Genomic DNA, 14,904 nt, shown 5'->3' on the forward strand with positions numbered 1-14,904 from the left:
GGATAAAGGTGGCCAGCAATAGGACAATGCTTTGGTTGAGTTATTATTGCTATAAAAATATCTTTAAACTGTCAAGTAATTTGTTTTGTCTGTGTTGTGATACAGAAAAACCAAGCTTATCTCAAATCAAATTGAGATAAACTTTAAAAGCATCTTCAGTAGAAACTTCACTCACACCCTTAAGGCCAGAACGCACTGATTTCCATCAAACTGGTGTAAATGTAAAGCAGTGATGGGCATGTAAATAATAAAAAGAATTTAGGAAACTTACACTCATAGGGCACTAGAAGGCGCAGTTGATGGCATTACAAGCAAAGCAGGGATGATGTCAGGCAGTTATACAAGACTAAGTGAAAACAGTGACTGAGGGCAGTAGAAAAGTAATAAAGTAATTCGATAGCATTCTCAAAACTTGACAAGTGACTTTTTTGCAGAACTGGTTTGTCTAGTTTAGATAAACATGGGACGCTACCTAAGTTTCCTCTGGCTTTCGTAATCAATCAATCAAGCCGATCATATCCACACACATGAGCTTCCATTAAGAAGAACAGAAGAAAGCTCAAAAAGGGTACAGCCATTGGTGTTCAGTTTTGTAATATTTCCAAGTATTGGTGCTATTGAAGGAACAATCCTTGGCTGAAGCTCTGGCGTACTTCACAGGAAACCATTCAATGCCCGTTCAGCTGGTTACACAAATCTTATCATATTCTTGAACCAAGAAACCAGCTATGAATGTTAATCCCCTTTCCTTTTCAAAAATATCTGAAATTATGAGAAGGCATCTGAATGCTGTCATGACAGGATTTCATGTTGCACAACTGTTTGACCAATTGGTAAGGGAGGACAACCACACACATTTCCAAGAAGCCTTTTAGAAGTTTGTGTTTACATTAGAATGACCACACAAAGGGGGGATTATAATTTTTTATACCAAGAAGTAATACACCCCATTACATCTGCACCAGCCATGCGATACTAAACACTTCACAATGTCTCAGTTATATATCTCGTACGTAGGATTCATCTGATTCAGCATCTGTAAGAAAGACCTGGCATTATGGTGATGAAGGCCATAACCCTCCCTAAGACATCACCCTAGAAAAGTCTGTCAACAAAACAGCACCACATAAGACAGGAGTCTGCAGACTGGATGCTGTAGACCTCATAGGGAACTCAACCCACATTTTTTCTCCCCAACTGAGCGTGGGTGAATTCCTCTTTGACCGTAACTCTGCTCTGTTTGATCTCCAGGGCCAATTATAAAAGCTGCCAGCTTCTACTACTGTATGACTTATTTCTGCTTCAAGACACTGCGTGTTTTATAGGTCTGAGGGGCGCCACACGTTACTGAAATGGGTCCACTAGTTTGCCGACACTGACAACATGGTTTTCCGTTTCATCTGATAGCATGGTCACATAACTTTTCAACAAGTTCAGTTTCATTTTTATTATTCTTTCTGGACAATTTAACATCTTGAGTCAGAGTGTAATTTCTCTTCCGTAGCCCATCTTTACTCTAAAGACAAGGTCACTTCCACACGGTACCCAGTTTACCATGTTTGATGTCCACTGGTCGATGGTGCAAATTGGGATATGCAACAAACCAATTTAGTTCAATTTGCTGCAAAAGAAACCGTACAGAAATATTCTTATCTAATAACACTCTTTAGCTCTTGTTTTCATACATGAGATTTTAATGAAGTGTCAAACCTAACTCTTCAAATTGTTGAAAAATAAATCTATTTTATTTACTGACTATGTTAGGTTTCTGATCACACAAATTAAGAGTCTTGTAAATGTTCATAGGATGTACATGTAATGAGGACCTGGATTTTAAACAAATCAGCTAAAGGCCATGTGTTTGAGTATTGTCTAGATTTAGTTCAGCCTGAATAACAGTTCATAAACAGCTACTACAATTACCACTAAATAAAAAATACCATACTTAAGTAACTAAAACCTTTAAAAAAATCAAAAGTAGTCAAGCATTATCAAGGTTAATGACCTGTATTTTCTGCAAAGCCTTCTTTCATTTGTATATGTAAAATAGATTACTGCTTTGGAGAACCGGTCTCTCCAAGATGCAACTCTTGACCACAATTTTAGAAAAATCAGCATTAAAGACCAGTTTTTATCCCATAAAAACTAGTGAGCAACAGCCATTATGCAATATATTATGCATAATATTTTGTAATATTATGCATAATAATATTGCAAATGCAATATATTATGCAACTGCAATAAAGGATATATTTTAAAGTAAGACGTTTTACACATGTTTACAGATGTATGGAGTGTGCTACGTATGGATGTTTGTATTTTGCCAGGTTGCTTTTGTGGAGTGCTGTAAAGGTTAACTAAGTGTGAGGTAAGTTATGTTCTGAATCTTATTGCTTCTTGAAACAGTAACACGCCCATTAAACTGACACCACTAATGGATTAGTGTACACTGTTCCCATGATTTGTTGAGACGTCCACTGTGTCAGCATGGGAAAAATATCGCAAGCTGAACTGAAAGCAGTTCTGCAATTGCTGTCTAAACAGATGAAAACTTGGTGACTTCTGAAAGTCATGCTTGCTTCATTTCTGTAGAAAAAAAAATCCCATGCAAATGTGGAAGTAATCAGTTTGGATGTTATTTTTATTTATTAGCGTGGATGCTGCAGGCATGCACACTCTTGAGTTCCTCCACTTTTCTTTACACTCTTCGCCACTTCGCTACTTCTGCATACTTTGTTCTGTTTTCAACATTTACCCTACGCTGCTCATTCAGGACATTACGGTTATGTCTTTTGGTTTATGAAATATTCACCTTTCTGTGGTCATCTCGAGCTCCATTGAACCTAATGGAAAATCTCCTAATTTCTGAGAAATTCTGATAAATCTTTACACAATTTCACAGCGAACTACAAATCGACCACAATTTACGTTGGTGTGACCAATCACAATAATGCTCCCCACATCAACTAGATGGACAGAAAATGTAAAGCTGTAAAGCTATTTTTGCTTTCCAAAGTCATTGCTGGAGATATCAAATGTGTTTTCTTATGACTTGTTGAATACAGAGTAAAATTGTATGTATTCGCTCATGTACACATGTAGAGTGGAACAAAAATGATTTTGATATTTTACATCTGAAAACGTATCTTTTTGAGACAGACACGGCTTGCTCAGTGAACACTGTCATATTTCCAATAGCAGCTTTTAATTATATGCTGATTTTGTTAAGAAAATTCACATTAAAATATACTAAACATTCAATTTAAGTCTTAAAAGCAATTCCTCCTGCTGTGATTCAGCTGTTTGACTTTTTTGGTTTGGTTATAAACCACAGACCTTTTGCATGTTAAGCAAACATGATGCCCATGTTTGCTACAGAAACCGTTTGTTGTTGGTAGAAGACACAAAATTTGTCAAAGGTTAATTTTAGTTATGGGCTGTAGACGGTGAAAAAAAATACTAGAGTCTGTCAGAGAGCACAACAACTTACATATGAACAAAACTCTATTTCTGTCTGGTTTAAAATTAGAGTCTAGAAATTAAGCCTGAGAACAGCTACTGCATTGAAAATATTGTTTGTGCCAAAGATTAGATGTGACGCCTACACAGACTTGAACTCAATTCACCGGATTCAAAGCATGGAGTGCTTACCACTGTGCCATACAAGTGATTTGGCATGTGAAACCCTCTATTTGACCAACACCCTGTGATAAACGTAACATTGAAAGAAACTTTTGTCGAGTTTCAAACCACAGACCTTTTGCATGTTGAGATCCTGGGAGAGGGTACAAGATTTGTGAAAGGTTAATTTTAGTCATGGGCTGTAGACAATGTCAAATATTTCTACTGCAGAGCACGTGATAAGGCAGGAGGGACAAACAAATTTTCATTTTGGGCCAAATCAAGATCATGAATGCTCTTAAAGGGCCGGTTGTGCCAGAATGCATTGATAAAACCTGTTAACAAACAGTTAAAATATCAATGAATTCTTAAAATTAAATGATACTATTAAACATCTTTTCAGATTCCCCAGAATTTTGTGTTTGTGGTACAAATAGGGAAATATTTGCAATATTCGTTCTTAGTTAAGACTGTAAATGATCCTGGACTATAATCTGACTGATTAAAGTTGAAGCAGCTGTTTAGTAAAAGTGAGAAAGTTTTCAACCATTTTTGAGAAAAATCTCCCAATTATGTACCAGTGCAAAACAATGCAGGGATTTGTTCATTTTGCATGAAGTTTCACTCTAATTCTCAAGAAACTAGAGGGACTGATTGATGTAATTTGGCAGTAAAAACAGATTTGATTTGCTTGAAAACATAAATGTAAGCACAGTTAGTATTTAGTCAAGAATCTAGAGCCACATAAAAAGAATTTGGCTCACTGTCCTTGAGTTACAAGTGCTATAAGACACGTAACTCTCTCACAGAGCACAGTAACTTGTAAACAAACTAAATAAAGTCCATAATAATCCATAAAGTAACACTCAGAACAGCAACTGTATTGAAAATGTTGCGTTGCGCAACATTTTCTGTGCTAAAATGTTACAGTAGGTGCAATAGCAGGAGGTCCTGCTGAGACTTGAACTTGAGCTCAAAGACCAGGATGTTAACCATCATATATGCCAAAGTGATTCAAGGTTCGAAGGAGCTTCGTTTTAAAATTCGCCAGACAGATCACACAAGTGAAACCCTCTACTTAATCCACACTGTGTGATATATATAATTCGGAAAGGACAGTTTTTTTCTTGTTTTGAACTTGAGCTCTTGTGCATTTTAAGTTTGCTGGAAAAATTGTTATTGTTATCAAGTAAGTACTTTTGTTGGGCAGTTTTCATGTAACTTTTCTTTTGAGATCTGAGTGTGGAGAAAGTGTTTCTGATGAGCAGCTCGAAAGCGACAGCTGCAGGTAACTAACCAACATTTTCCATTTCGCAACAAACTGCGAGCACGTTACCAAGTCTGTGAAACATTCCTCTTCTCATGTGTAACCATGTATGCAGTTTGTTTAATAGTTACTTGGTATGGGGGTTGATGTGCCACTGGTGTCAGATTACAAGTTAAGCTGTGTACAACTGGGTCGAGGTGTGCATATCTGCAAGAGTGTGCATCTGAATGTTTGTGCTTTCGAATAAACAACAAAGACAAAACTGCCTTTCTTTGATTATTAAGACTCTTTCGCAGCTCTTTGACTTATTGTTTCGCTAGCTTAGATTCTAAAATTAGTTTTTTTCTTTTCAGCTAGTGTAAGCGAAACAGTTTTAGTTTTTTCATGTGTTTTTTTCCCACTCTTCATGTAGCATGTTCCTGCAGGTCAACACGCTAGTATCACTAAGATGCAATCATAGACAGTTTAGCTTGCTTTACCGATTTAGCTCATTTTAGCTTCTACATGGGTTTTTTTCACATTGCCGGGTGTATTTTACTGTATGTCAATTTGCTAGTGGTAGCCTACATGCTGTCATAAGTATTTCAGCTAGCTTCAGCTTTTTAGTTCATTTTACCTTATAAACTGTTGTGACCTTAAAGTATAAGTTTGAAATCAGCATTGTGCAGCAATTTCTAATCATCTTTGGGTGGTTTTTTTGTACTGAATGAAAGTTTTCACACCTCTTCTAGTTTTTCTTTATGCATTTTTTGCATTTATATTTTTTTTGCATCTGAGTTCAAATTCTTCTGCAAAAGCATTCATACTGCATTTCAGGAAATGCATTTTTTTCTATTTATATTTAATTTGTTACTTTTTTTTCTTTTTTAAACAGGATATGTAGATGTTGTCTTTGTTGAAATTGATTTTTTTTTTTCATATATGTTGGTGGGCCAAAAATTAATGAAACTTTTCTATTCTGTGACCTCACAGTATAGGTTTATGAACATGTTGGAAAATAACATAAGCATTTTAAAACATTTTGTTAATCATTTGAGATAAATTTATGTATTATTTTATTTATTGTATTTCCGTTACAGAAAATATGAATGCTAGATAAAAACAAGGTGTGCAGCATTTATTTTTGTTTAGTATGGAAAAATATCTTAAACTGTAATTTGCTAGCATTACTATTAGATTTCCATAATACTATATGTACAGCTCCCTTCGCATACATGGATTTCCTTGTGAAGATATGCACAAAATCCATAAAACAAAGGAGAGAGTTGATGTTTTTGACATTAGTCTGACTAGATGAGACAGACCACAGTTGTACTTGTGTCATAAATGGAAACCCATCATAATGGTGAAATAAATGAGGATGCATGGATGCCCATTTCTGCCACTCTGATGAAAAAATAAACAAATAAATGAATAACTTGTATTTCATAATTATGACTAAAGTCATAATATCTATCTATCTATCTATCTATCTATCTATCTATCTATCTATCTATCTATCTATCTATCTATCTATCTATCTATCTATCTATCTATCTATCTATCTATCTATCTATCTATCCATCTATCTATCTATCTATCTATCTATCTATCTATCTATCTATCTATCTATCTATCTATCTATCTATCTATCTATCTATCTATCTATCTATCTATCTATCTATTGCATTATTTTCTTACATTACAGAAGCACTTCCCCTTTAAGAACCTCCTGGGTGTGGAAAATGGGAAGTTTTTTTTGTGCGACTGAAGCCAACTGGTTTCGTTCCACTGCGTTTTGTGTGACGTCCTCGGTGTAAAACGGGCGATTACATTTGTTTAAAATCTGCTGTTCACCGAAAAAAAAAAAAACACACAGACACACAACACACAGCCCATTCACAGTGAGTGGTTTTAAGAGATGGTTTCTGGCGTTAAGTACGTGGAACTTGTTTAAACCCCGGCGAAAGGCAGGCAGCGGCTTTGCGAGAGGGGGGAAAGTATCTCGGAATGGAACGCGTCCAGAGGAGCTTTAGCCGCTCTTCTCATCACGATACTACAGCAAGGGGAAAAGTGGCAAAGCGGACCAGGATATAATTGAACCGAAGCGTAAACAAGGCGTCCTACCAAGGGGGCAGCGGGGTTAGCGAGGCTCAAGCGGCTGGGTTCACTGCTCCCTCCCTTCCCTCCGCGGCGCTTCAGCGGCGGGCGGCCGCAGGCTCCCCCGGACACCATGGTTTGCGTTCCTGTGAGCAGCAGGGAGTTTATAGTCGCTTCGGCTGAACTGAAATGAGCAGTGTTCCATAGAAACGCGGAGGCAGCGTGTCTCCACAACAATTTCCCAGCGTCTATTGTGTGAAAGCGGCTCGCCTCGAAGATGGGGCACCCTCCTCTCGAGTTCAGTGACTGCTACAAGGACAGTCCGGACTTCAGAGAGACCCTCAAGTGTTATGAGCTGGAGCTGGACAGGACGAGCAAATTCCTCAAAGAGCTGATCAAAGATGGGAACAGTGTCATTACCGCAATCAAGGGTGAGCACGGTTTGATTATTACTTTCAAATCTATTTCCTTTTTTTTTTTTTTTACCTTCAATCAGTAAACAATAAGGATCTGCTGCATCATCAGGCCTTAATGGGGGCCTGCGGGGTCAACGGGAGTGAGTGGGAGAGGCGCATTCAAGGAGGTGCTGCTCGCTCCTCTTGAAAGGTCATGCTGAAAGGTCATGCTTCGGATGCAGATGTGCACGATGACCAAACTGAAAACATCTGTCTCCCTCCGTGAAAGTTTTCCACTCTCCGTGCTTGTTGCCTTGTGTGGGTTCAGTCCCACTGCTGGAATACAGTGGACCAGAGCCAGAACCAGCACACACACACACACGCGCACACGCACACACACACAACACACACCAACTGCAGATATGTGCTTTTGGGTCAGCGTGGCACCCACAAGGCGGACACTGTACGTCCAGTAAGAAATCCTGAATGACAAGCTTATCACCTCCACAACAGAAGCTGTCAGTGTTGCTGCTGTGGAAGTGTTGGCGGTCCAGATAATGGTGACTGAGCAGAGGCCACGGGACAAAATTGCTCCAGATAATCCCAAATCTGGATGATTTACTGGACTTCAGCTGCAAATGCTTTGAAATATGCAAGTTATGCTTGGCCCAAGTCGGTGAATGTTTTGCTGAAAGGCTGATTTATGATATATCACCATCCGAGCTTCTGAAGCGATGCCATGCAGAGTTGATCAGTAGGCTCTCTGAGTGAAAGGGGAGCATTAATCAGAGTAGCATGGTGGTAAGTCTGGAATAGCTGCAGAGACCCCAGCTGAGATGGTGGAATATTAAATAGGATTACTGTCGAAAATATTAATCGTTCTCTTCACATTTCTGGAAGAACGGCAGGAAGAAAGACATCAGAAGTCCAGTCTAAAATTCCTCACAAGCGATGAAGAAAGAAAAGTAAATAAATCCTAGATGACGAGAATAACTCATGCATCAGGTTAAAACATGGTGGTGACAGCATCATGCTTTTTTGTGGATGCTTTTTTGTCAAAGACACACTTCATGAAATCTGACTGAGTGAAACAAGAAAGGGGGGGGGGAAACAAACTTCAACTGTGAAAAACTGTAGAAATAAACTCAAAATGTCTTCTTGCATTATCTAATGTTAGCTGTTTGAACTTTCGGTTTGTGTTTTTTTTTTTGAACACGCTTTCCTTCACAATTTGTGTTGGGTTTATCACACAAAAAGTCCCATAAAATACTTTTAAAATTTGTGGTTGCAGCTCGAGACCGTGTGGAAGGAGTTCGAAAGTTCAAGGGGCATAAATACTTTAGGATTGTTTATGTTGGTAAATGGATTGAGGAGTTTTACTTTCTGGCCGACGGGAAATAAATCTCGCTTTTTCAACAGGCTATTCCTTGGCAGTGCAGAAGTTTTCCCAGACTCTCAGTGCATTCCAGTTCGACTTTATTGGCGACTCCCTGACGGATGATGAGATTAACATAGGTAAGATATTAATATTGATCTTTCATATAAAGCTTCCAAAAGGAAAGTTCTTTAAAAGAAAGTTTCTTTAATAGGTCAATAAGTTCTAAAATAATTTTTACTCATTATTATTGTTTTAAAATTCATCTTATTCCCTTCACTTGACCTCAGTGGAAAGAAGCTGCCAGCTTGGAAGGAATCAGAAAGAAAAGCAGATTCTTAAGCATGTGAAGAGAAACTTTGTAGAAAAGCTTTTCATTACAAAGTTTATGCTCAAGAGTTTTCTTTTGTAACGGTTTAATTACATGAAAACATGTCTCCAACGTCTGTATGAGGAATTCAGCAGTAAGTGGCTAACTCCAACTTCCGGTCCTTGTCTTTGTGCTGTTCTTCCCCAGCTGAGTCATTCCAGGAGTTCGCCGGACTCTTGCAGGAAGTGGAGCGTGACAGGATGATGCTGGTAGGCTATCGGCTTCCCCCAAAGACCCTTCTGCATCCTATCAGTAGATATAAAGCCACATTATCACGTCCTGCACAAAAGAGGCCAACACCACGGCCAAACAGTTCTCATTCAGCTACACACACTTCGAGCTGTCTGGGTGTGTGTGTGTGTTTAATTTGGGTGTATTGTCTTTGTCAGGACATGTTCACACAGAGACGCTGTGCTGCCCCGTGCAGAAAGGATAAGAGCAATGCTGGCAATTATTTTAGTTTCCATTCCTCTTTTTAGTGTTCTTGTTCCCCTTTCTGTTAATAGGAGCATGTGTGGGTATTTTTCATTAGGTTTCAATACCTGAGGCTCTGACTACTAAAACTTTTCTGTGCTCTAAGTAATATAAAGATGAGGAATGGTGCTTTTCAACTTTATCCTGTGTTACCGGTTGGACAGGATACCTGCAAATCACATGATGGGTGGAGTTAACAATGGAAGCACATTATTCATTTATAACTATAAATAAATAGTGATGATTCTATTTTTCAGCTGTATTCAGGTTTGTTTCTCTCTACAGTCATATTCATTTTTATGATAAAAATGGAAAAATATGAACAAGCACCTGGCAGATGAGAATACAGTCAAAGTTGTTGGACAGGGATGATGTTATGTGTCACACTCAGCGATCAATGAACAGCAGTGACAAAATTACGACAAGCAAAGGCTTCAGTGCAAATTTTAGTTAATAAAATTAGAATTTGTATCATAATTTGGTGTTTTAGGAGGTTAGGAGAGCTGCTGTTTGAAAACAGTCGCAGCTTACTCACAATCTTGAGCAATGTGTACACAAGCATGATTGAGAGCACCAAAAGTTTCCTCCTGGCTCTGATTGGTTGTCTGATTGGATGTATTTCTGCAGATGAAAGTTGGTCCACCGGGGGGCGCAGAGGAGCTAGATTCTGTTCACAGTTCGTCACATATCATGCCATTAGAACAAAGACTTTTAACAAATATATAAGCATTTTTTAAATAAAAGTTTCCTTACTGCTTGTTTAATTTATCTATTCTAGTGGCAACATTCGCCTTTTGAAGCCTCATCCCAGAGCTGTAGACATTTGGTTCACTTAAAGTCCAACATTTAACATGTTTCATTTGATATATTGTCAGTAAAAATGTTTTTGGTCAAGAAAACAACCCATCTGTACTTTAAGATGGCAAAGTTACTGATGCAACACATAGTGCCTTCCCATATTAGTGGGCATGACTCAACACTTTCTTGTGTTGGAAAGGTTATTTTGTATTTTTCATCTTTTTCAAAAGCTTGAGGTTTTGTTACTCGTTTAACTCTGTTGGCATCAAAACTCAAATCTGCTAATTCTGTGTCCATTTTTGTCTGTTCAGGTCCAGAATGCGTCCAATCTCCTCATCAAGCCCTTAGAGAAGTTCAGGAAGGAGCAGATAGGCGCAACAAAAGTGAGTGCTGTTATGAATTTCTCTGCTCTGCAAAGCAAAGTGTGGCTCACTTTGTTTTCAGGACCAAACAAGTAGGTTTTTGGATCAGAACATGCATAATCATGCATAAACAGTAATGTTTAGTCGCATTTCCTGCAATTGTGAACCAAAATCTAGCAAATCTAGAACCACCCTGAACTACTTCCACTTATCATTCAGTGTCTCAAGTTTTTTCCTCAAAATGTTATCTAAGTTTTACATCCAATTTATAACCATGTTGTCTGTGAACCAGTTATGTGTGTAAATGTGATGGGTTTCAGTTCTTCTTTTTAAATTGAACAACTAAGGTATAATTTGTTCTTTTTAAAATGAAGACTGCAGCTAGCTGGAAAGACTTCCTGTTTTAGTAAATTTAAGCATATTTTTGTCTATTTTCTTCCGCACATTCACCCACTTTTTGAAGATGACATGCTGTTAGTGGAAAAATGCCATTATTCCTTTATGTAGTCTGTCTTTAGAGAATTTGTTGCTGATGAATTAAGAAATGGTGCAGTTGAACACTTCAGATGAACTTGATCAATAACACAACGCAGTGACACACAAAGTGAGGCCAAACTAGCAGCTGTTAGAAGTGTAAATCTTTTATTCACAAACATTTGAGCTATGCACTGACCTTTCCCAGGTGATTAATATGCCGTACTGCTTACAGAAACAGCTGATCTAATGTGTTAACCAGACAAACCTGTTAATGAACCAGCAGCCATCTCTGAGTCATTCTTCCTCAAATGGTCATTTGCTTCGCAAACCCTAACCGTTCACTGACAAAAATAAACCGACCTGTTCAGTTACTTTAGTTGAATTTACATTTTATTTATTTTTAATTTTTCTGCAAGAATTAGGACACAATAACTTAAGTGCAAAGACTTTAGATTTCTAACGTCCAAGGGACAAGTAAATGCCGCATGAGTTATGAAGGAGAAATAAAGTGATTGTCCAGGTTAGAAGTAACTTTTAAGGTAAATTAGTGACTTATATTTCTGCGCCAAGGGGAGTTTGTGTAATTCATTGTAACTTGCTGTAACATAAGACTAAATTAACATATTAGTGAAAATATTTACACTCTGCATAACTAGGATGGAATTTAACGAGTCTGGGAAAGCTGTGGTTTATTCTTCTGCTATAATTTCTAAGCTTGACATGTTTGACATTTCTGAAATATAGTGTTCTGAGGATGAATAAGCCAAATAATAAGATGTTCAGTTTAAAACCACTTAGCTTTAATTTAAAGGTTACTTAAAGGTTACTATTGAAAGGTTGATATTGGTGGTCACATTTGTAGCTTCTCGAAAATTTGTTGAGCTTCTATTAGCCTCTTTGGTGCCCATTAATATATATTTTTTCCTGTTTTCGGCTGCTTATTGACTGCAGATATTTTCTTCAGAATCAAACAGATCAGAAGTGCATACAGATGTATACACTCCACTCAGTCCAAACATACAGACTTATGGTCAGTTTAGTTTCTGTTGTAAAATAATGTGACCACGTTCACGGCATCAAGTTATCGACTTTGCAGCTGTCCATCACGCTGAGCATGCATGTGGTGACAGTGGAAAAGAACAACTCCCTTTTTAACAAGAGGCAGCTTTTCTCTATTCGGTGATTACCAATCATTAAAACGTCCGACCTGCCGTTTCCGATTTTGGCCAATACCAATTTTTTTTTGTCTGAACCGTCGCTAAACTGGTTAATTATTGTGAACTGTAAACATAGGTTTGACTGATAGACCCGCCTACCAGGTCTATCAGTCAAACTTCTTTCACGGCAGAGTGATAGACCACACTGGTTGATCTTTAGACCTTCGCCAAGGTAGATAAGATTAGTGGAGAAAGATGCAAGTATTGGCCAATCATCAATCTCAAAATTAAGGAAATTGAGCCGATTTATCGCGTAGTTTGAAAGTTTTGTTCAGTGTCAAAGCCAATGATTAATTTCACCTCTTTCTGTTTAACCAGTAGAAAGACATTTATAGGCATCACAGAAGATATTGAGATCCTGACAATGCTTTTCTAATATGTCCATGTTTTTACTAAAATGGTGCCTGAGCTGTAAATATCTGTAATAGTTTCGCTTGTGAAGATGAAATTTTTTCTGTAGTTGTTGGAAGCTGTCCAGGTCGGCTCCGGATGAGATCACGCAGCATGAGCTAATGCCTTTTCTGGTCAATTCCTTGAATCTAGAGTCAAGCTGTGCTTGTCTAAAATGCTTTTGTAAAGACGCATAAAAACACATAACTTTTCTGAATATGTAGTGTTGAGATGTTTATCACCCATTGGAGATTGGGGGATGTCAATTTGACTTAATTCTAGTTCTTTCCACTTTGCATCATACCCCCTTCACACTAGTAGACGGCATACTGCAGATCTGCTGCTCTATAGTGGATTTTCCAAACATGGGAGTGACATTCCTCCTTTATCTCTTGGTAATTGTAATGTTTTATAGCATAACCTTGGGTTTCTTGTTCCGCCATATAAACCTAGAGATGGTTCGGTTCCACTCATTACACTGCTTAGTAGGAATTTCCACTGATAGACTGAAAAAGGAGTAACAATTTAAGTAATATAATCATCGTTATCATTTCTATTCAGTTCTGTAAATCGAATTTTATTTTGTTAGCCATGGTGTTCCGTAATTTGCTTTCTATATTTTGTTCAGAGGTTTAATAATATGAACACCAAAATATTTATAGTTGTTGTTTTCTATTTAAATTTGAACAGTTTAGTTGCATCTTATCAGGGTGAATAGATAAAGCACAGATTGAGTTTTTTGTCTATTCTTAACTTATAGCCTAAATGGCGTCCGGCTTGGTGGAAAATATACAATTATTCAATTGTATATTTAATTTAAACAACGTATACTTGAATTATTAAAGCCGAAATGTTGTAGAACCAGATATAAATATTCTCACTGTATGGAAGCAAAGGCTTTATTGAAATCAAAACTAATTGCTAAGGACTTCATGTTATTTCCACTCATAATGTTGATGAGTTGTACTGCTTGCCTTACATTAACTTGTTTATATATATTTAAATAAAGCATGTCTAGTCTGTATCAATCAGTTCAGGGATAATAATTTCTAGTTTTCTAACATTTATTGAATTTAAACTATATTTATGTTTAAGACAAAGATGGGCTTATATGAATTATATTCCATTTTATCTTTTCCTGCTGTTGGTATGATGAATATTATTGCTCGTTTGCAGGATGATGGGGTTTTGCCCCTTTAAGTGAAACCCCATGATTAGAGCTTTTTAACAGCAAAGGCGTTATAGATAAAGCCTTTATACCTTTCAGCTGGCAATCCGTCTCTGCCTGGCGCCTTACTTTCCTCCAATTTTGACATGACTTTATCAACATCTGCTTCTGTTATGTCTGTGGTTATCCATTAATTTTGTTTTCCGCCAATTGAGGGATTATCCGAAGAATCTAGAATCTGATTTATTGATGGAAGCTTGGTTAGTTAGGGCTGACTTTTTAAATTCCTGTAATATATTTTAAATGACTTGTGCGATACAGCAGAGGAAATACATGTCCTGTTGCTAACAGCGTTTTGTTTTTAAGGATGAATCTATCCAATTACTGTATTTTAAGTCGCGGGGCCAACATTCGTTTTTCTGCTCAAGGTCAATTTTTTTTAATGATTTAGTTTAATATATTTGCGATTAAGTGCACTTTATTGAGTTTCTTGTTCAATTTTGTTTTTACGACAGAAATTTTCAGAATGAGAGAAGGGTCAAAAATAGTAAAAGAATGACTTCCTAAACAAAACGACTTATTAGGGAGTCTTGGTTGAAAACTGAAAGTCCCCGATGATGTTTGGGAGGTTGAGCGGGTCTCCGGTGCAAACTGATACAGTTCTGTAATGAGTACAGGCTCAATGCACACCCAGCCTTTAGTTGCCTATTGTAATCTACTTATAGGAAACAGTAATGCCTATTTTGTTAAGATTAACGAAGGCCAGAAGTCTGACAAGGTATTTTTATGAAAATATTCGACTCCTACTTCTTTCACTGGATCCGATCTCTATGATTGAAAATCTTACAACAGGGACGTTAAATACATTTCCATTTATTTGTCTTGGTGAGGAGGCTGCAGCATGACAACGA

General features: G+C 37.5%; 1 protein-coding gene across 2 annotated transcripts in view; it reads left to right on the forward strand.

Moving 5' to 3' along the window:
- Positions 1-6,753: 6,753 nt before the first annotated feature.
- The window catches only part of LOC129368387 (oligophrenin-1-like), a 41,253-nt gene continuing 33,102 nt past the window's right edge, over positions 6,754-14,904 (forward strand). For both annotated transcript variants that reach the window (XM_055043308.1, XM_055043309.1), the window contains exons 1-4: positions 6,754-7,398; positions 8,782-8,877; positions 9,255-9,316; positions 10,691-10,762. In XM_055043308.1, the coding sequence (XP_054899283.1) occupies positions 7,245-7,398; positions 8,782-8,877; positions 9,255-9,316; positions 10,691-10,762 (384 nt within the window). In that variant the 5' untranslated portion in view covers positions 6,754-7,244. The remainder of the gene's footprint in view (positions 7,399-8,781; positions 8,878-9,254; positions 9,317-10,690; positions 10,763-14,904) is intronic.

This window comes from Poeciliopsis prolifica, unplaced genomic scaffold (genome assembly GCF_027474105.1).
Source record: "Poeciliopsis prolifica strain line A6 unplaced genomic scaffold, Auburn_PproV2 SCAFFOLD019, whole genome shotgun sequence".
Classification (NCBI taxonomy): Eukaryota; Metazoa; Chordata; class Actinopteri; order Cyprinodontiformes; family Poeciliidae; genus Poeciliopsis; species Poeciliopsis prolifica.